Source organism: Mytilus edulis, chromosome 9 (genome assembly GCF_963676685.1).
Source record: "Mytilus edulis chromosome 9, xbMytEdul2.2, whole genome shotgun sequence".
NCBI lineage: Eukaryota > Metazoa > Mollusca > Bivalvia > Mytilida > Mytilidae > Mytilus > Mytilus edulis.
Genome location: NC_092352.1, coordinates 45,272,338 through 45,295,644, shown reverse-complemented (window position 1 = coordinate 45,295,644; position 23,307 = coordinate 45,272,338). Strand labels below are relative to the sequence as shown.

Below are 23,307 nucleotides of genomic sequence, written 5' to 3'. Positions count from 1 at the left end.
TGAGAAATAGGGGGGGGGGGGGGGGGGGGGGGGGGTTACATAGTATTTTCTGGAACAGTCCTTTCATAATGCACTAGTATTAAAAAAGTACCAAATTTTAAATAACATTAAGAGTGCTTTCTGTGGTAAAAATTTAGTTGCAGCTTATCAATACTGCACCTTTCATTAAAAAAAATCTATTTTGACAGTTTTCAAATTATACAGGTGGCATTTTAGACAAATATTAACTTTTGATAGCAAAATCAACTTGGAAAATGAAGAAGTGTTAATACACTCAAGCAATCACATGGCCACACATAACTAAAACTGCCCCACTGTACTAGATAAGTACCTTATTTGAATTAAACTTTTAATGTCCCTGCCATTGCAGAGGGGGCATTAAGTTTTACCCTAGTACGTAAGTCAGTTCGTCTGTACGTCCTATAATTGGTTTCTGTTCTCTAACTTCAGTTTGTCTCCATCAAATGTTATGAAACTGATACATTATGCTTATTCATACAAAACACAGATTAAGTTTGAATTTGGGTAGATCACTTATACCATTCTAGAGTTATGCCCCTTTACAAATGGAAAAATTGCTGAATATTTCCTCTTCTTTTTCAGAGAGTGAGAGAATTTGTAGCACCAGATGAATCTTTAGAGGCCACATTAGACAGCAACAGAGGTCAACATCCATTCCGTCAAGGTGAATTAGAGGAACCTGTCACGACAGGCAACTCAACATTTTATATGAGAACTCATTCAATGACAGAGCATACTGAAGTGCATGGTACTTAATATTACATGCTTGTGCTATCGTTGATGCATTTTCATAACAGTTTAAAACCAACAAATATCATCTTTAAATACGAAATTATTTTTGCGAAAAAAAAGTGGGAATACATATTGTCACCAACATGTGAAAATTATATCTACCTTTTCTAAATAATTAAGAAAATTATAATATTGCCAAAAACATCTCTTTGAAGTCTGCTAGAAAGGCTAAATGCATAATAAAGTATTAATGATGAAGTTTATTTTTATTGGATAAAGCAAGCACACTATATATATATTTATTTATAGATGTTTTTGAGGATGCACCAATCTGAATGCTTTTATTTTACTTTGTGTATATTATTATAATGTACTGTAAATTCAGAAATCGTTGCATGGTTTTTATTATTGGAAAAATGTGACAGAGTTGTAATCGCAATAATTTAACCTCGCATTTTGAAATATTTTATATGAATTAAACAGGATTTTTCTCAAAATCGTAAAAATTAAAATCGCATTTAAGTCTAAAATGACATAATTGCAATAATAAATGCATGTAATAATTTCTGAATTTACATTAATCATATGTACACTTATTTTATTATTTTGACCCTATGTTTGTTGTTATCTTCTGTTGTAGTGTAATTTTATTGGTATTATTCTATTATTTTCATGCAAGATATGTATACCATATATAAAAGATTTACCATGCAATTACCAACAGCCATAATGAATAACTTATATATGTGATTTCTAAAGAGCTGTTTTATACACATTTATGGAAATGGAGTAACATCTTTCTTGTTAACACAGAATAACTCATGAAGTGGTGCATTAAAGTTAATTGCAGCTTGAACTAAGGGACGACATCAAAAGTTCAATGAAAGATAAAAAACTTAATTCACATAGTTTTTTCACTGACCCCCACATACTCCTTTTAACTTAATTTGGGAAAAATTGATTGACCAATAGGGATATATGTAAAATCGATTTTAGATTAACAAAACTTGCAGAAATGTTTACCCCCCACCCCCAAACTATTTGATTTAAGTTTTTTTTTATCCTACATTGATCTTTTGATGTCGTCCCTAATGTATAACTCAATAACAAGTGGTTATTGCTTCCTATGAAAAAAGGTCATTGACAATGTTAAGTTTATGCGATACTGTTAGTAAAACTTGGAACTTATAAAGCTTAAGACCTCATCACTAAATTGAATGATGATCAGTTGAGATATTCAGCATTTGCACTCTTGTTAATTTTAGTAACTATGTGTGTATTGTGTTAAAATTCTGTTTTTTTTTAACCAATAAGTTTGCATCAACTTGTATGTTGTACAATCAATGTAGTATATTCAAGGTAAATATATACAAATGAAATGGTATATTATCCTGCCATTGTGTTTAATTTTAAGGAGTCCAAGCAGTAACTGTAACCCCCTCCCCCCCCCCCCCCCCCCCAAAAAAAAAAACCCACCAAAACAATAGACGTATAACCTATTTGTCATATTTTTGGCTAAGTATGAAGATGTGTGGAGGGCTAATGCCAAACTGTGTCCTATGTTAGATCTTTTCAATTTATAAATGTTATTTTTGGTGACTAAATGAAGGTCAAGTTCAATTTTCATGATTTAAATTTTATAGTATTTGAGTACAATGTATTTGACCTTTAAGTAGCAAAAGTGATACTTAGATTGATTTTGGACTTCCTATTTAAATACTGAAACCTATAAAAATTTATTTATTTATTTTTTACTTGATCCTGTTTTGGGCTCCGGATTTGCAAATATCATTTCATACAGAGAAATCTGGTTTGCTGTCATTCTGACAGTCTCCTTTTAAGTATAAGTTTGAGTCAATCTATATCCCAGTTTAACTAGACATTGGATTTTGTTATTGTTTATTTTTATGCCCCATCTACGATAGTAGAGGGGCATTATGTTTTCTGGTCTGTGCGTCCTTCCGTCCGTTCGTTCAAGTTAAAGTTTTTGGTCAAGGTAGTTTTTGATGAAGTTGAAGTCCAATCAACTTCAAACTTAGTACACATGTTCCCTATGATATGATCTTTCTAATTTAATTGCCAAATTAGACTTTTGACCCCAATTTCACGGTCCACTGAACATAGAAAATGATAATGTGAGTGGGGCATCCGTGTACTATGGACACAATATTGTTTTTAATGAGTATGTAAGAGTCAAAAGACAGGTTTGTTGGCTGAGAGTTGGTAATAATTCCTATGTCTTTTCCCCCCCAATTAAACAAGGGTTAAGGATACAAGGTTTATTTCATTTCATTTTAACATGTTTTTATTCTTAAAAGAATTGCATTACAACATTACTTTTATTTGATGGAGGTAACTCCCAAGCTATAATTGTGATACCAATGCAACAATAATATTTTAAAATGGTGAAAAAGCTACATAGACATAAAATCAAAGAAAAATATTGATGTATGTCTTTAAATGGTTATAATATAATTGTACATTAACATTTTACAGAGAGAGTTCCTACACCTCCAACAACAGAACAAGACCAACCTACTCAAAATTCTACAGATGAGGAAAAATTACAGGGCTCACAGAGAACCCCTACTGGAACAAATATAGAACAGAAAGATACAACATTTAGTCTTGAAAATAGGTAAACATAATTAGTCTTTATACAATGCATATCAAAGCTAGAGATTTTTATGCCCCCGCCCTAGAGGAGGGGACATTTAGTATTACCCTTGACCCTCTGACTGTTTGTCCGTCTTTTCTGTCGGTAAGTACGTCCAAAATTGGGATTCCCTTCTCTTACTTTAGTTTGCCTAAACCAAATGTTATGAAACTTTAACACAATTGAATTTAGGTAGCATCAGTTATTTTACCTTTCTAGAGTTATCCCCCTTTACAAATGGAAAAATTGCTGAAATTTTCGTTTTTGTTTTCTAACTTAAGTTTGCCTAATGCAAATGTTATGAAACTTATACATAATGCTTATTGCAACATCACAGTTGAACATATATCCACAAAAATAAGTTGTTTAACAGTAGCTTTAAATTAAAAATTAATAAAATTATTCACAACCACTATCTCCTCAATATTTTACAGAGCCTATTTAGAAGCTGTATTCAATGCATTAGAATGTAGTGAGAATGATTATGAAGCTTTGTTTGCACTGTGTTTGTTGTATGCCATGGGACACAATGATGGTAAGTAGACTAAAGGTCCCAAGGTCATGTATTTGACCTTCAAAGTTTAGATTTTTGTTTTGAAAAAGTAGAGCTTTGAAAATGCTATGCCAGGGCTGCAATAGAACTAATATATGGCTGATTATGTAGGCTTTCTTGTATTACATAAGTGAAAACAGTTTGTCAAAAATTATGAAACAATTAATTAGAATAAATCACTTTATCTTATTTTAGGTATAAAAACTTTTAATGAGTAGTTTCTATGCTGCATTTTACAGTAGTTTTGTAATGAATATTAAAATATGTTAATTTATTTGTGATACTGAAAAATTTTCATATTTTAAAATTCACCCTTTAATGTAATGGTTTTATGCTTAGTTTCTTTCCAAATACTGAAATTTAAGGTGGTACCTAACACTACAGGGAGATAACTCTGTAAAATCAGCAGAACGTTTTAATTACGTTGTGTTCATAAGGGAATATTAAGCTTCTCAATGATCAAAAATATGCGTTTGTCAAACTGCTATTTAACCAGTGTATTTTTTCTGATAAAACGGTTGGTTCAAATTTTTTGAAATTTTTATATTTTTGTCAAAGGGTCAAAGTAAATACTTTTTCAAAATTTCAAGAAAATTAAACGAGCCAAATTAATTTTAGTTAAAGTGTTAGGTACCACCTTAACTGTGAATGGATGCATTTGATAACTATAATCTATATATCATGACATTTTTAAAAGCTTCAGAAGAATAGATATTTGCATGAAAAATATATAATGTGAAGTGTGAAGAGTTTTATACATAGATATTCAAGAAGCAATTTAGAAATATCAACTAATTTCAGAAAAGAGAAACATTGTTTACTAACATTATGATTGAATCATTGCATTTAACATGTTGAAACAGATTTATAAAATGACTATAAGACCTTACAATGAAATGACTTATTCTTCCTTTTCAATGTGTGAATTAAACAGAGGGTATGATGTGTTGTGTTGTTGTTGTTGTTGTTTTTGTTGTTGTTTAGTGGTAGCTACAGTGAAACCTACCAAAATCAAACTTGAATAAAAATCATCTTGTCAAAATTGAATTTTTAACTCTGGACATATTGCAATAACTTCTAAAATTGAAACAATTAATTTAACTAATCCTTTCTTACTAGTACAGATGTTTCAGTTCAGAATTGGTTTAATAGTTTTCACTGTACTTGATTTCTATACTGTGGATTCATGTATTATCATTGATAACAATTTTCTTATAGGGAAATAAATTGGCTATTTCATGGGATTATAAATTTAATATTTGTGTGTCTCTTCCTTTTGCATATTTAAACAAAAAATATATGTTTGAACAAAGAATTTTGCCTATTCTGAAGATTCCTAATTTTGGCTAATCTGAGGGTACCTACTTTTGACAAATCTGAGGGTACCTACTTTTGGCTAATCTGAGGGTACCTACTTTAGCTAATCCAAGAAATTTTATATTTCATTATTTGATTCTATTAAAGTAACTACATGTATTAATTTGTATTTCGTAAAGTATTTACACTTTTTACCCCCATCCACAATGCCTCAAAAAATAGTGAATGTACAGTATTCTATGTTTAGTCACATCATTACTTTATAGGAACTTTTTCCAAATAAAACCATTTTCTTTTATGCATGTTATTGATTAGTTTGAAATAAATGCTAATATTGTAATACTGTTGAAGACATATGGGTTTTTACATAGGAGGTAATGGTAACGTTTTTTCCTGTAGTTCAGTCCATATCATAAACTTGGATATGTATAATAACTCGTTTCGAAGCTGTAACATTTTCACATATGTGGTTAAATTTTCGGGGTATGAAGTGAGATTACTTTTTCCGTAAATGAGCACACCCCGAACATCCTTTTGTGATGCGGCTCCTTGTGGTAAAATATCCCCTTTTTAACACAATAAGTTATTTGAAAATTTAATACTTTGAACACATTCAATAGCTCCATAGTTTTTACACATTTATTCTATGTTCCTCTACTTTCCTAATCACCACCAATAATTAAGTTCAGTCATTTGTTAAAAATAGAAACATGTCCAATATCACTACACAGAGATTTTTTCTTTACACGTGACTTTTGAGTTCCTCATTTCGAGGCGCATTAGGGTTGTTGTCCCATATATTTGTTGCAATATCATGTAATTTTAAATGAATAAGAATTTTATATTTGATACTATAATTGGCTAAATGTATGCCAAGCCATTTTCTGTTTTACAAATTATAGAATACGGAAATTGGTTTATGATGAATGCAAATCAGTATTTCAAAGTTCAGAGCTAAAGAATTAGTTTCTTGTTAATAATTAGTATTATTATTTTAAATTGTCTTTATGAATTTTTATACTCTTCACAGAGAGTTTCTGTAGTAAAGAAGTTATTTTAAATGTTACAATATAATTAATCAATTGGTAAATAATGTCAAAATCCAAAATTTTGATGACCATATATGTCTCAGATTGTTCATAAAATTCATTGCTATCCCAAAATGTTTTAATCATTTAGTTAAGATTTATTCCTTATGCATGTTTATTTTGTCATAAAATTTTCGTCACAATTGAAGATCTGTCAGGTGAAATGAATCCAGGTTTAATCCACCGGCTTCTACATATGGAAATGCCTGTTTCAAGTCAGGAATATGACAGTTATTTTCCATTCCTGTGATGTGCTTAAGCTTTTGCCATTTGTTATTTTAGGACTTTCAAGGAGTTCAGTATTCTTGTTGTTTTACTTTATAATAAGTAAGGTCTCTTACAATGAAATGATTTTCTACAAATGTAGGATGCCATTCTTTTTCCAATTTTATCTTTTCTATACACATTTGAAATAACAATTTGTGTAAAAATGGTTATTTTTGTATTGAGAGAACAATTAAATATATCTGATGTTTTATTCTTTTTTATAGGCATACATCAGGGTTTAATGGACACAGTAATGATGCCAACAGAAAAATCTGAGGTAAATGATATCAAAAATTGTACAAAATATTTATAAAGAAAACATAATTCAAACAAGGTATAGGGTATATTTGTAGGTTAACAACTGTAAATGTTCAATTAAATGCAATTTGATTATAGGCTTTTCGTGCTAAATTTGGTAAAGCCATGAAAACATGCATCCACAAAATTTCATTTTCTTTTATTTCACCAAAATGACCACAAAGGAAAATAACTTAGATTATAATTTATTTGGGGCCACTGGTGCAGCATGGGTAAAGATGAATCTACTAAAATCACTTTTGTGATACTTTCTTTATAATGTGTGTATGAAAACAATAGTTGTTTCTTTTTCAGACCAAAGATCATTACAATGTAGCGTTAGTAGAGAGACTTATAAGAATTATCACATTGGCCAGTCAGAGTGGTAAGCTTAACTTTATAGATTTAGAAAAATAGATTTTTATTTTTTTTGTCAAGCCTTTCTTAGTTGAGAAAGAACAATACAAAAAACACTTTAAAGCATGTTTTATTTTTACCTTGGATGGATAGCTACAATACATTTCAATACAAAATTCATTTCAGTTATTTAAAATCAAACTTAATGATTTAATGTTAGCTATTAATGTTATAATCTGGTACAAATGGTTTGAGATAAGATATTTTAAAAACTATATATTATATTAGAAACCATAAAAAAAAAAAACCAAACAGAAGACTAGACTAACAACCACGAATAAACAACCCACACAATACAATACAATACAATAATAATTTATTAATGTCTCACCATCAATAATACAGTATACACATTTCACATTATAAAAGTAAACCTTTTTTAAAATTATTAATGCCATTCTAAAAGAATTATGAGAGACAGATTAAAAGGAACTAGTATTTACAAATTTTCAAAAAGCAAACACAAACCAAAACAAGCAGATAAAAAAGAGTGAAAAGTACCTACAAAAATCAATATAGAATTGAAAAGTTCATATATTTCATAGAACAGTCAATTTGATGTTCGGAAATTTCTGCATAATAAATTTTATTAGAAATCCTTATTAACCCTTTCAACGCTATACACGGCATATGCCGCGATGACATACGCCGTCCGCCACTGCTATTCGCGGCATATGCTGCGATGACAACGGATTTTTCACACTCTTAAACCATTCGGTTTTCATTCGGGTCCTCTCTAATTTTTCCTTGTATGAATCGAGGATATGCAAGGTCTCATTTGCGCTTGAAATCCCGGCAATTTTTATTGTAAAATCATGCAGTAGAAGGAAAATTGAAGGAAAATAAAAACAAATATTTTGACAAATGCAAATGGCGGAAATCGGAAATGAAGCTGTAAATATGGAAATATTTCAGCATTTCTATGGCGAAACTGATGACGAGGATTAGTTAAAAGGTTTCTTGTTATCTCAATGTGTTTATTACATTCAATTCGTGTGGGAAATATGATTTGATCGATCATTACGAGACGTATAAAAAGGGGGGAAAACGGAGGTTGACTGAAAATTTTGAGGACGGAGCCACTGATTTGTGCCATGATTACATAATACGTTGTGTATGGTGCAATACGCTACGGAATCGAGCAATTGGTGTCTTCTTTATTATATGGCAGATAAAAAAACAAAATAGATGAAGACGAAAAGTAGTTTTTATTCAAAATTCAACACAAATGTAACAAATTACACCTTTTACCTGTTAATTACCTGAAAATGCAGGTAACCTGATAAAAATTTTACTGAAATAACTGCCTAACATTACAGTTCATACTCTCCTGAGCATTTTTCATGCAATAACTTTTTCTGTATCTCTTACAATAAAAAAGATACAGCAGTCTGAAAAGGAATATACTGTTCTAATGAATGAACACAAAAAAAATGCAGCAGCAGCAGCCATTTTTCTATTTTTTTGTGTAGCGTTGAAAGGGTTAATAGAAACAAAGCCAAAGATAGTAAAATTTAATTCATGTATATTTTCTTGTTGCAGGAAATAAAGTGAGATTATCCACATTAGAACTAACTATCAAACTTTTGAAACAGCTGGTCTGTATGAGTGGGAAATCATACCTACAAGACAGACATCTTGCCAGCATTGAGAATGCTAGGGAGTGTTGTACACAACTACTCAGGAATTTTTATAAGGTTATTTATTTATTATTTTAAACTTTAATCAAGTAAACAGGTATAATCATCTTTTGACATATTCATCTTGCTAGATCTTAATCATTTATAAGTCTGTCTGTCTGAAAACAGAATGAGGTCTTGTATAGTAAACAGGGGGACATAAACAAATAATTGATATAAAATTTTGCAAAGAATTTATAGTAAATATTTTATGCTAGAACATAGTTTTAGGACTGTAAAATGCTACAAGTAAGGATAAAATTTGTCACTTTTTTTTTGTACATCCTGAAATTGGTTTCTGTTGTATTGCCCAAATGTTAACAATGTTTATTACCACATAACATAGATCAAAACAGAATATGGGTGATTTCACTTTCAATCTTCCTGAGTTACGTCCCTTTTTAAAAAGAAAAAAATCTGAATTTGCCCTTTCTGTACTCTAACTTTGCTACAACCAAAATGTGTCAGAAACATATGCACAATGCTTATTACCACCAAACAGAGATAGAATTTTGAATTCTGGTGTTATTACTTTCACATTTCTTAAGTTATGTCCTTTTATGAATAAAAAAAAATAAGATTTTTTCAGTTCCTCACTCTTACTTTACTTGCCTCTACCAACTGGTATGAAACTTTAACACTATGCTATTGGCCACCAAAGATGACCAAACACAGATAAATATCAAATTTTGGTAATGTCAAATTCAATTCTTGAGTTATGTTCCTATGCAAATAGAAAAACTGAGATTCTGCTGTTTCTGCACTCTAGTAACAGCCCTCTTCAAACAAAGAAAAACAAAAATGCACACACATGGGCCATGGACACATTCTTCTTTTATTTATCAATAATTATTTTCCATAATGGGACACACAAACATGTTGACCTGAAAACAAAAGTAGCGTGCAGTTTGAAACCAGAATTCAATGTAGAGAAATTGGAGTTTTATGGGAAAAAAATAGTTCATTATGTTGATGTGTGTACGCTACTAGCCTTTGTGGTCAAACCAATCAAATTCTGGTTTTAAGTCTCTAAATTACAATGGCTTCCTTAGAGTAGAAAAAAATTTCATCTTAACTTGATTAATATGTTTCAGTGTGCTTTGGTAAGAAACTTTTATGCATTTGTCATAATATACACTCTATTTTATACTCTTTAAGTAAGTAACAATTGTGAGGAATGTACCCAAAGCAAACAATAACCAATCAACTGAAATATGAATAATTAGTACTGGTTATTTTAAAAGTCTGAAATAAAGAAAAGCAGTGCCAACAATGAGTTAGTTTGTGAATAGATGATTTATAATTTAAGGGAAACCAAACTATTAGTAGTGGGTCGATTATATTTGGTATGCAATTGTGATAGCATTGGGAATAGTCAAAACTATACAACAACCAGTAACAAAAATAAAGCAAGTAATCTGTTCTGCATGCCACTGCTAAAAAAACAGTCAACCATTCCTGTCATCTTGAATTTACTTTCTAAATGGTTTTTCTGAAAATTCAACCATATTGTCATCTCGAATTTACTTTCTAAATGGTTTTCCTGAAAATTCAACCATTCCTGTCATCTTGAATTTACTTTCTAAATGGTTTTCCTGAAAGTTCTAAAACTACTGTATATTATATAAACAGAAACCCCTTGCATTTTTTCATATTTAATCTATATGCATGCCAGTTAAATATGTAATTTCTGAATTCAAAGTAATATTTGAAGTAAAATATTGATACATGCAGTACAATTTCAGTGGTCTGGTTTTGCATTTTATTTAAATGGACTCAATACTTCATATTGATTAATTTGTAAATGTAAAGTGTAAATGAAAGTACAAATACTTAAAAATAGATATTTGTTTGACAGGCACCTAAAAATGCATAGAGACAAAAAATGAACATGTAGAGGATCTATGCAGATGTTGATACAACAAATTACTGAAAATTCAGAAATTATTGTGTGCATTTATTATTGCTATTTTGTCATTTTAGACTTAAATATTATTTTAATCTTTGTGATATTGAGAAAAATCCTGTTTGATTCATAAAAAAAAATCCCAAATGTGAGTTTGAATTATTTCAATTATAAACCTGTTGCATTTTTTGCAATAATAAAAGCATCGCAATTATTTCTGAAAGTACAGTAATGATTAATAGAAGGTCTTTAGAGTTGAACTGCAGCATCTCTACCTTGTTGTAAGGTTGCTGTTTATAAAACAAATGATAAAAGTTTTTAAAGCATATGTTTGTGTATCTATTCAGTGAAGGAATTCCCAGAAATTTTATACGTAGACAATAAATTATTTGAGTTTTCAGTGAAATTAGGAATGGTTTCTTTGGAATTAGAAGTATTGGAGAGAAATGATTTAGGTGAAAGTCTGATGCTTTTTTTATTTGCAAGTTTTACCTTTTCACTCATGCTATACACATTTGCCTGCTCCTAAGTCAGGAACCATGCAGTGATTGTCTAATGTCATATCTTTTGGGATTTTTTTCAGAGAGAGAGAACTTGCTGTAGATGGCAGCTTCTTGATAATCTCTGTTTAAGTTATTCCTCTCATTGTACAAGACTATATATTTACCTCTAAGATGTTGTTTGTTTATTTGTGTCATTTTGACACTTTGGTAGTCATTTGATTTAATTTTTTATGTCCCACCAACCAGTGGGGCATTATGTTTTCTGGTCTGTGGGTCTGTTCTGCTGTTTGTATGTCTGTCTGTCCCTCCATCTGTCCCACTTCAGGTTAAAGTTTTTGATCAAGGTAGTTTTCGAAGAAGTTGAAGTCCAATCAACTTGTGACTTAGTACACATGTTCACTATGATATGATCTTTCTAATTTAAATGCCAAATTAGATTTTTTACCCCAATTTCACAGTCCACTGAACATGGAAAATTATAGTGCAAGTTTCAGGTTAAAGTTTTTGGTCAAGGTAGTTTTTGTTGAAGTTGAAGTCCAATCAACTTGAAACTTAGTACACATGTTCCCTATGATTTTATCTTTCTGATTTAAATGCTAATTACACTTTCCATTGAACATAGAAAATGATAGTGCGAGTGGGGCATATGTGTACTATGGACACATTCTTGTTACAGTATAAGTTAATGGTATCCCAATTAAATTATTACCCTCATATGCTCTCACATCTGTGATATTATAACATGTCAACATTGTATAAACAATGTTCTTATTGACATATTCACATGCAATAAATGGTATTATTCCATATTGGTATTATTTTAGTAGGTTTCTCTATATGAATTGGATTTTGAATAAAAAAGCATATTCACCTGAGAAAGTGTTATTCACCGCGCTAAACGTCACGCGCTTTTACATGCAACGTTATGGTAAAATGTTTCATGTAAAAAAAAAATTGGTATATGTTTGTCATTAGATAAATTTTCTTCTCTCGGACTATGGAATAAAACAATTACTGTCTTTTGTTTCGGTAAATATGGGGTTTTATTGACTTTTGAAAAACTGATATTCACTTCGGCCGTCGGCCTCAGTGAATATCATTTTTTTTAAAGTCAATAAAACCGCATATTTACCTCATCAAAAGACAGTAATTGTATATTATTGTATAGCAATATAATATTTCCCACAGAACGTAACCAAAAGTTAGCGTGCAATAAATTCTAATATTGCACTAATGCAATAAATTTTCAAAATTCATGACGTCATCAACGTTTAAATCTTAGTTTAAACCAATTTTTACTGTCAAATATTATATTGCTATACAATAAAAGGGTTATTGCATGAATATTGGGGAATATTGTCCCTCGTAGAACATATATTGCACTCGCAAGCTCGTGCAATATAGAATTCTACTCGGGACAATATTCCCCAATATTATACAATAACCCTATAATATTAAACCTCACACTAAAATATTATGAATGTAATGGGGAAAAAAGCAAAATCGCAAACAATGAGCCCTATTGTCGTTATACTAAGTCAGACAAAAGGATTTATAGATGAATTATTCCTCTATTGTTCTTTTGCTTCAGACAGTTGAAATTATTTTAATGTAATAATGACATTTATCAAATCATGAGAATTTAAAAAGTTGAATAGTACAATGTTTTTGGCTTCTTGAAATAAAATTATATTAATATTTCATTCACTAACCTATAAGTCTCCCGCTGAGCCTTGGGATAGAGTATATTGTCTCCCTTGTATAAACCAATCACAGTGTGGCATTTTGACATAAAGTATAAAAACATTTTTGTCTCCATACCACATTTAAATGAAGTAAAATTATTATGAAATTGTATATTAGCCATATTGACATATAGTCAGCATATTCTGTTGCCTATGTCAAATGTGTTACTTTTAAGTCTAGTCAGTACCTAATATAAAGTGTTTTGTTTGTGTCCATTTTGTGTTTGCCCTCAAATAACATGAAAAGACATATTGATTTTTACCTGCCAATGATCTATGAGGGGGGTAGGAGGGGTCCTGATAAAGAAATTCCATGCTAAAAAACATGAAATCCTGAGGTTCCGAATTTAAAAAAATTTAAATCCCGACATCCCGAAATTAGAAAAAAGAATTCCCGGATCCTGAAAGGGTAAATCCCGAAATCCGCAGATCCCAAGCTTAAAAACAACTGATCCCGACGTCCTGAAAAAGATCCTGCCCCCCCCCCTCATCTGTCAATCACAAAAAAAAAAAGAAAGAATTGTCTCCAAATATCTAATTTGTAGTCTGCAACTCCTTTTAAAAAAATCTAAACAGATAAATTTTTGGGGTTTCTAATTTTAAAACATGGAATTTTCCTTTCCCTTTTGTCATTTCAAAGTCTCCAAGTCCTAAAGCTTTACCAAATATTTTGAAAGTTTTAATCATATTTTGGTAACAAATTTAATTTTTTGTTTCAGAGTGAAGAAATGTTTTTAGACATGTTTGAAGATGAATATAGAGAAATGAAGGTAAACCTTATTTTTTATGCTGATGGTTGAATTTTTTTTTTAAAACATCTTATTCTCTTGACTGAATTTTTTGCAGATTTTTTTGTTACAAAACTTTTTAACAGCTGGTACCAAGTTATGTTGAATTCTTCTACACTTATAAATACTTCTGCTTACCACTTATGAAAAATAGTTCTACATCAGTTTTTAAAGGAAAAAAATCATTTGCCTATTATGTTTTACAGAACCGTCCTTTGAATGTTGAATATCTGACCATGGATGCATCTATACTGTTACCCCCAACTGGTACCCCTTTGACAGGGATAGCATTTTCGAAAAGATTACCATGTGGAGAGGTTGAACGAGCCAGAAGGGTGAGTAAGAATAAGGGATATTTTGCTCTGGATTTTTATACAAAATTGACAATTAGTTCAAGGGACACTGGGTGAAGGTCTAGGACCAATTCAAAAATACATGTATTGGTATAAGTAAAATTTTCAAATCGTACTTTTAAATTAAAAAAATTGCTTTCATTTTGAATCATCACAATGAGATAATAGAAGATTCTGCTGACTAATGGTAAGAGTCAAACTGATATTTAAGTATTTTGACTTCATAACCAGTGCTTGCATTCATAAACATTTTGAGCACAATTATCTTACTTAGACTCAGAAATCAACCAATCAAAATACTAGAAGAACTGTAAAATGTTTGTTGTTGTCTTTACATGTCTTCCTCAATGGTCTATAATACATGTACAAGGTGAATAATTGTATAAGAAATGAAAGATTTCTGGATTACTCTATTGTTATTGTGATATTGTTCAAGTACTAAATAACCCTATAATTATATTATGACTCAAACTTAAATTTGAAAAGTTTATGCAGCTTGAGTTACATAGAAGAACAAAACATGATGTAATGTTTGTATAGGTTCATTAATTAGGATTCAAATATTAAATTTAGAGTTATTGCCCTTTGACTGTAGAAATCCTTTGACAAATTGTACAGAAAAGTTATTATCATGTTGTAATTGAATCTTGCAGAGGGCAATTTAAATACTGAAATGTTTGCAGATAAAACTTAGATGAACTATATAAGGCTTGAATCGATCGACTTGAATAGGCTTTGAATGTGACTTTTTTCAGATATAAGGCCTTTTGACACTATATCCTGTTGTTTATTGTAAACAATATCATCATTATAATAATGGCTGTTTATTTCTTTTACTGTACCAATAAAAATGTCAGATTGCTTTGCTATGCAGTCTTTTGTATTTTATACAATAGTGGAAGCATGTTATAATTGAATCATTATTGAATAAGCTTATCTTAATCATTATAGGGAAAAAAATTAATAAACCACCCAACTACCTTTTATATTACATAACATCACTATGTTATACTACTTGAATAGTCTTTGAACGTTACTTTTTTCAGATATAAAGCCTTTTGACACTATATCCTTTTGTTTATTTTGAATGTGACTTTTTTCAGATATAAGGCCTTTTGACACTATATCCTGTTGTTTATTTTAAACAATATCAACATTATAATCATGGCTGTTTATTTCTTTTACTGTAAAAATGTCAGATTGCTTTGCTATGCAGTCTTTTGTATTTTATACAATAGTGGAAGCATGTTATAATTGAATCATTATTGAATAAGCTTATCTTAATCATTATAGGAAAAAAAAATAATAAACCCCCAACTACCTTTTATATTACATAACTGCACTATGTAATACCAGTTGAAGATACTGATTTAACAATAGTTTTGTGTTACATAGTAGTGTTGTACCTAAATTTATGTACAATGGACTTATTCTGTGAATTCCTAATGTTGTTTACTTTTTTGTAACCTGTACTACAGATAAATACTATGAATTAAGAAATGTTTACAATGTTTTAATGCTCCACTAAGGGCATTATGTTTTTTCAGTCAGTGAATTTGTTGGCTTGTCCGTCTCTGTCTCCCAGACACAATAGTATCTAAAAGAAAGTCCTATACTATTGACTTTGTTATAATACAGTTAGTTAAGAGTGAAATACAGGTGCATCAATTTGTCTAGTTTTAGAATTGAAAGCTTCTTTTTATAATGTTATTGGGGTGTAAAAGTGTTGACTGAAGCACATTTGGATGAAGCAGCATGCACAACATCAATGCTTTTATACCCCTATATTTACATAAAGAAACTTTCAATTCTCATAACTACATTTTATGCTAGTCATGAAACTACTAGTAACACTGAATTTTCAGTTTGTTTTCATATACATTTTTCACAAATCTGATTTTGAAATGCCTTTTGACTGTTATCAGCCAATCAAAAGTATGGATCCATATGAAACATACATGTTATGTAATTATCATCAAAAGAAGGAACCTTAGAGACAAACTTATTCTGTGACAAATAATCATTAGGATGTTTTAATCATGGTAATTGGCAGTTACCTTGTCTCTGTGGAGCTAGAATGTAAATAGAGAAGAAGGGAAAATCAACTAATAGAAAACGAACATACAACATTGTAGAAAAAAGGAAAAACGGATGTTTGAAGTATTTTAATTATATATGATATTGACTACCGTAATTTCACTTTGTATGTGTACTTATAATGTTTACCTCACCACATTTTTTATGTGTTCTACTCGTGTAGGAATCCTTTAAGCCAGTGTTTATCATTGGTTTCTGTCTGCCATTTTTGCTAGTATCTTTAATATGCCCCACTTATGGGCATTATGTTTTTCTGTCTGTACATCAGTTTATTTGTTCGCCCATCAGTTTGTACATCTGTCTGTCCAGCTTCAGGTTAAAGTTTTTGGTTTAAGTTTTTGGTCTAGGTAGATTTTGTTGAAGTTTAAGTCCAATTAACTTGAAACTTAGTATGCATGTGGCCTTTGATATGATCTTTCTAATTTTAATGACAAATTAGATTTTTGACCCAAAATTCAGTCCACCAAACATAGAAAATGATAGTGTGAGTGGGGAAAATCCTTGTACAATTTACACATACATTCTTGTTTTTGAAAGTTTTGCATTTGGAATGGCCCTCATCATTTCATCTCTTGTTGATAGCTGTCCTAAAGGCTTTTTTATTTTAATTTTCATTATATATATATAATTTTATTTCAACTTTTTGAACTTTAAATAACATTTTCTTTGTACACCAGTTTGTGCGCATCAATATATCTTTACAGGGTCACCTTTTAAAGTATTTACATATTGTTTTGTTATCTTCAAAGACTTAGTCATAAAAAAATAACATAACATATTGGTCAGGATAATAGATCATTTATCTAAAGAACTTTAAAGTTCGAGGATGATGAAAAAATATGTAAATCTTTTTTAAAGGAGACCCTTTGAAGATATATTAAAGCTTAAAGCTATAATAAGTATTTTCTATTTTGACAAGCTGATAATTAAAAAAACATTAAAAATCACAAGCCTTTCTGTTTACCAAGTGAAACTTGTTTTTGATTCTATTTTGTAGATTAATGATGTGAAAATATAAATAAAGGGATTGTTTGTTTTTTTAATTTTTTAATGATTTTTAAAGGGCTGATAGTAAACATATTATTAGGTACATGTATTAGTAAACAACGTATTCTTAGAACCTTGTAATGGTTTATTATTAAAGACCATAAGGTTACGTGCAGTAATATTTTGAAATGCATGTACCAACATTTGATATGTCATTATTTAATATCTAAAGTTAATAGTAAGGACATGGTCTTCTGATCGTTATCAAAACCATGATGATTAAGTTCAAAATGTAATATCCTATTCCTAAATAGATGTTTTTTCAAGTACAGGCCATATTTATTGATAATTGATTTAAAATAATAAGATCAGGGTTCTTTTATTAATGTCACTATATAAGGAGTGGCCTTCTAAAAAACATATTGAAATGATATTCTTACGTAGGCTGATTTGATTAAGTGTATACTAATAATCAAAGTGGGGTGTGTGTTGCTTATTCTTTAGTTTTCTATGATGTATCATGTGTTCTATTGTTTCTCTGTTTGTCTTCTTTTATTTTTAGCCAGGGGTTGTCAGTTTATTTTCCATTTATGAGTTTGACTGTCCTTCTGGTATCTTTTGTCCCTCTTTTTTAATTAAAAAATTCAAAAGACACATTCATCATTAGGTATAAATTAGACACACCCTGGCTAATTCCACCCTTGTTGTTGTGGGTCTGATCCCACACACTTGTCCAATTTCACTATCATTTCTGGTTACGTCATTTGTCAATAAGCACATCCCAATTGTTACAAAAACTCGCAAAAATCCAACTGAGAAAAAAAACATAGTAAAATGTAGTACAATTACATTTTTTGTGAGAAACAGTTTCCTTACAAAAATTAACCACAGCAATTCTATACCAATCGTACTGTCTTCTTTTTGATAATGTCAACATGATGACTGAATTTTATTGTTTCTTATTTTCTCTCTTTTTTTTTTAAATAAATATTTTAGAAAATATGCTATAGCACTAGTTGATATTGAACAAAGACTGCATGAAACGTAGTATTGTGCAATTCCAGAATACACAAAAATTGGTACCCACGAAAATAAATAAATCGGCAATAGTTGATACTGACTGATTTTTTTGGTGGGTTTGTTGTTGCTAAGTGTTAACATCTTTTTATGATATGCTTGTGGACTTTTTTTGTTGTTTTGCCATTGTTTTCTCAGTTTTTCTTCAACTTATGAGTTTTGCATGTCTACTCATAATCTTCTGCCTCTTTATATCATATACAATGCTAGCTGAAGCTTACATCTGGTGCTAGATTTTCTCACTGTGTTAAATCCCATTGTCGGCCTTGGGCTGTTCATGTTCTTTGGTTGGGTTGTTTTCTCTTTGACACATTCCCTGTTTCTATTCTCAATTTTGTATACAGTTATTTTCTTCAGTACAACTTCCTTGCCAAAATTCTCAACTAAATTCATTTCATGTATTTGCATGTACATAATAATACAAGGACAGCAAATATAAAATTTCTTCTTTTTTTTTGACGAAAACATATCGTTTGCTGGTCATTAAATACAAAATATCAAAATTCTTTTTAATGATGTAAGAGGAGTTTAGAAACAGTCAGATTTGCACATATTAATTCCGTATACATGTCATACCAACAAGTGGTAAAACTTTTAATAGAATCTGCCTTTTAATATGAGCTCTCTCTTAAGTTTCACCTTTCAAATGTCAATTTTTTTATCATGATTTAAAATTCACTGTATACATGATACTATGAAACTCATTTTCTTCCTTTATTCTGCTTAAAGTAAAATATCATAATTCTCTTATCTTTGACACTGAAAACTCTTGAAATGCTTTTTTCAAATATCCTGTTACCATCTTATTGTATGTGAGGAAATTTGAAAGAATAGAAAATTAATTTGATGTTTTTACTTCTTGGCAGGATCATGACAAGAGGGGTCATACAGTAGAACTGACGCTATTGTTTGTTATATTTCTAGGTAAACAGCCAAGCCTGTGTGATTTAGAAAATTTCACCCTTTACATTGATATTGCAAAATATGTATTTGCCAATTACTGTGTCCTGTTTCAAAACATGTTTAAGGCATAAATTTAAACTTTTACCCTGGAAATTTCCTTATGCCACAAGTTTTAGCATACATCATTAGTTTCTCTACTGCACGATTTCAGCTTTTTCTTTCCTTCTTGAATTTTTTTTTCTAAAGTTGTTGGAAATGGCAAAAAGTAAAATCACAAAAATACTGAACTCTGAGGAAAATTCAAAACGGAAAAAAATTCCCTAATAAAATGGCATAGATCCAATAGAAATAGACTATCTTGTTTTTAGAGGTATGAGGTTATTTATATGTTGTAAAAATGTATATTTGAATTATTTTCAGATTACTTCATTTCAGTGCTAAATAATCCATGGTATTATAATCATTCAAATTTTCATTTTTTTTGTCAGTTTTGTAGCTGAGGTTGGTATTTTGTTTGCAGTTTTTTGCATTATTGAATTGTAAATTGTCTCATTTTGGAAATCCTTCATATCCTTTATTTGTAATAAACACGCCCATTATGGTATGATGATAAAAGTAAAATTATTTGTATCTCGTTTACATCTAAATTAGAAGGGTATCTTTTAGCAATGCAAAGCTTTTTCATGGTGAAGTATGACAATATAAAAACAGGATTTCAAATATAATACATGGTGTAAGAAGTAGTTTTGATGTCAATAATTGTGTTTCAATCATTGCACGGTAGAAGAACTTTATTATTGTGTACTGAGTAAAACAGTATATTAAATAAAAACAGCACATGTGAATGCTGTCAATTACATCATTTTTATACGACCGCAAAAATTTTAATTTTTTGGTCGTATATTGCTATCACGTTGGCGTCGTCGTCGTCGTCGTCGTCCGAATACTTTTAGTTTTCGCACTCTAACTTTAGTAAAAGTGAATAGAAATCAATGAAATTTTAACACAAGGTTTATGACCACAAAAGGAAGGTTGGGATTGATTTTGGGAGTTTTTGTCCCAATATTTTAGGAATTAGGGGCCAAAAAGGGCCCAAATAAGCATTTTCTTGGTTTTCGCACTATAACTTTAGTTTAAGTGTATAGAAATCTATAAAATTTTGACACAAGGTTTATGACCACAAAAGGAAGGTTGGGATTGATTTTTGGAGTTGAGGTCACAACAGTTTATGAATTAGGGGCCAAAAAGGGGCCCAAATAAGCATTATTTTTGGTTTTTGCACCATAACTTTAGTATAAGTAAATAGAAATCTATGAAATTTAAACACAAGGTTTATGACCATAAAAGGAAGGTTGGGTTCGATTTTGGGAGTTTTGGTCCCAACAGTTTAGGAATAAGGGGCCCAAAGGGTCCAAAATTGAACTTTGTGTGATTTCATCAAAAATTGAATAATTGGGGTTCTTGATATGCCGAATCTAACTGTGTATGTATATTCTTAATTTTTGGTCCCGTTTTCAAATTGGTCTACATTAAGGTCCAAAGGGTCCAAAATTAAACTTAGTTTGATTTTAACAAAAATTGAATCTTTGGGGTTCTTTGATATGTTGAATTTAAAAATGTACTTAGATTTTTAATTATTGGCCTAGTTTTCAAGTTGGTCCAAATGGGGGTCCAAAATCAAACTTTGTTTGATTTCATCAAAAATTGAATAAATGGGTTCTTTGATATGCCAAATCTAACTGTGTATGTAGATTCTTAATTTTTGGTCCAGTTTTCAAATGGGTCTACATTAAGGTCCAAAGGGTCCAAAATTAAACTAAGTTTGATTTTAACAAAAATTGAATTCTTGGGCTTATTTGATATGCTTTATCTAAACATGTACTTTGATTTTTGATTATGGCACCAGTTTTCAAGTTGGTCCAAATCAGGATTCCATATCAAGTATTGTGCAATAGCAAGAAATTTTCAATTGCACAGTATTGCACAATAGCAAGAAATATCTAATTGCACAATATTGTGCAATAGCAATTAATTTTCAATTGGAGTTATCTTTCTTTGTATAGAATAGTAGTTGATGATATATGTTGGAAATTTGCCAGACATGACTATGATGTCATTTTCTATTTTTATTTGCCAATAACTTTATGTAAATAACTTCATTGGAAATTTGCCAATATAAAATGTTGCTGATGAAGCTTTTTTTCCTTATCTTATCTAAAATGTTTTTAGATAATGTATGTTGGACATTTGCCAGACATGACTATGATGTCATTTTCTATTTTTATTTGCCAATAACTTTATGTAAATAACTTCATTGGAAATTTGCCAATATTAAATGTTGCTGATGAAGTTTTTTTTATTGTTTTATACAATAAACAATGTATATTCACTTTTACTACCAACCAATCTTTACCATTCAGTGATAACAAGCACTTTATTTTACATTTTAATATTTTATGATGTATTTAAAAGAGTATAGTTATTGTTGCAAACTCCATTAGAAATTTGAATTGATATCAGTTTTGGAAAAAGGGAAACGGGGATGTGAAAAAAAAATGGGGGGGGGGGGGGGGGGGGGGGGGTTAAATTTTTCTCATTTCAGATTTCATAAATAAAAAGAAAATTTCTTCAAACATTTTTTTTAGAGGATTAATATTCAACAGCATAGTGAATTGCTCAAAGGCAAAAAAAATTTTTTAAGTTCATTAGACCACATTCATTCTGTGTCAGAAACCTATGCTGTGTCAACTATTTAATTTTAGATTTAAATAAGTTTGAAGAAGAAATCTTTAATTGATTTGTAAAATCTTGACATTTGTTTTGTGTAAAAAAAACCATGTAATGTCAAAAATTTGATCACAATCCAAATTCAGAGCTGTATCACGCTTGAATGTTTTGTCCATACTTGCCCCAACTGTTCAGGGTTCGACCTCTGCGGTCGTATAAAGCTGCGCCCTGCGGAGCACCTGGTTATTATATACATGTACTAACTATTTAATGTACAACTGCATATCAAATGTCATTGAAATACAACTACATTGTATTCTAATGCAACAACGTTTGTAACATTCATTTTGATTGGATAACGTCACTATTTACATGGCATCAATTGACAATTGATGCTATGGGATGTACGCGCAAGCGCAGACGGCATATGACAGATTTTAAATACATGTTTTAATGTTGTTTTCTGTCAGTTTCATTAGAATGGAGATAACAATATTGTATTTTAAGCTCCGACTGCATCAATTGGGGATTTGATGGTCGCAAATACCCGTTTACTGTCTCCGCTAACGCGTCGCCAGTAAACTTAATTTGCAACCATCAAATCCCCAATTGATGCCGTCGGAGCTTAAAATACAATACAGTTATCTCCTAAGTAGTTCTCGAAAAACTGACACCACCAATGGAAACAGTGTGTCTAAGCCTTAGTTTTCTACTTTTTCTTACAGCTAGACAAAAACAAAGGATATTTCTACATTATGATCCATATTTCTTAATTTTCATTTGGTTTGAAATACTAATATATTTTACAATTTTTATACGACCGCAAAAATTGAAAATTTTTTGGTCGTATATTGGTATCACTTTGGCGTCGTCGTCTGCGTCGTCTGAATACTTTTAGTTTTCGCACTCTAACTTTAGTAAAAGTGAATAGAAATCTATGAAATTTTAACACAAGGTTTATGACCACAGAAGGAAGGTTGGGATTGATTTTGGGAGTTTTGGTCCCAACATTTTAGGAATTAGGGGCCAAAAAGGGCCCAAATAAGCAATTTCTTGGTTTTCGCACTATAACTTTAGTTTTAGTAAATAGAAATCTATGAAATTTTGACACAAGGTTTATGACTACAAAAGGAAGGTTGGGATTGATTTTGGGAGTTTTAGTTCAAACACTTTAGGAATTAGGGGCCAAAAAAG

The 23,307-nt window shown here is 30.4% G+C and overlaps 1 protein-coding gene across 7 annotated transcripts in view; it reads left to right on the top strand.

Annotated features, from left to right (window-relative positions):
• The window catches only part of LOC139488462 (protein CLEC16A-like), a 119,731-nt gene that overhangs the window by 25,789 nt on the left and 70,635 nt on the right, over positions 1-23,307 (top strand). For 4 of the 7 annotated variants that reach the window (XM_071274075.1, XM_071274074.1, XM_071274073.1 and 1 more), the window contains 8 exons: positions 604-769; positions 3,250-3,391; positions 3,844-3,944; positions 6,859-6,911; positions 7,247-7,316; positions 8,891-9,045; positions 13,901-13,951; positions 14,176-14,304. In XM_071274075.1, the coding sequence (XP_071130176.1) occupies positions 604-769; positions 3,250-3,391; positions 3,844-3,944; positions 6,859-6,911; positions 7,247-7,316; positions 8,891-9,045; positions 13,901-13,951; positions 14,176-14,304 (867 nt within the window). The remainder of the gene's footprint in view (positions 1-603; positions 770-3,249; positions 3,392-3,843; positions 3,945-6,858; positions 6,912-7,246; positions 7,317-8,890; positions 9,046-13,900; positions 13,952-14,175; positions 14,305-23,307) is intronic. The other 3 variants (XM_071274078.1, XM_071274077.1, XM_071274076.1) reach the window with 1 other exon arrangement.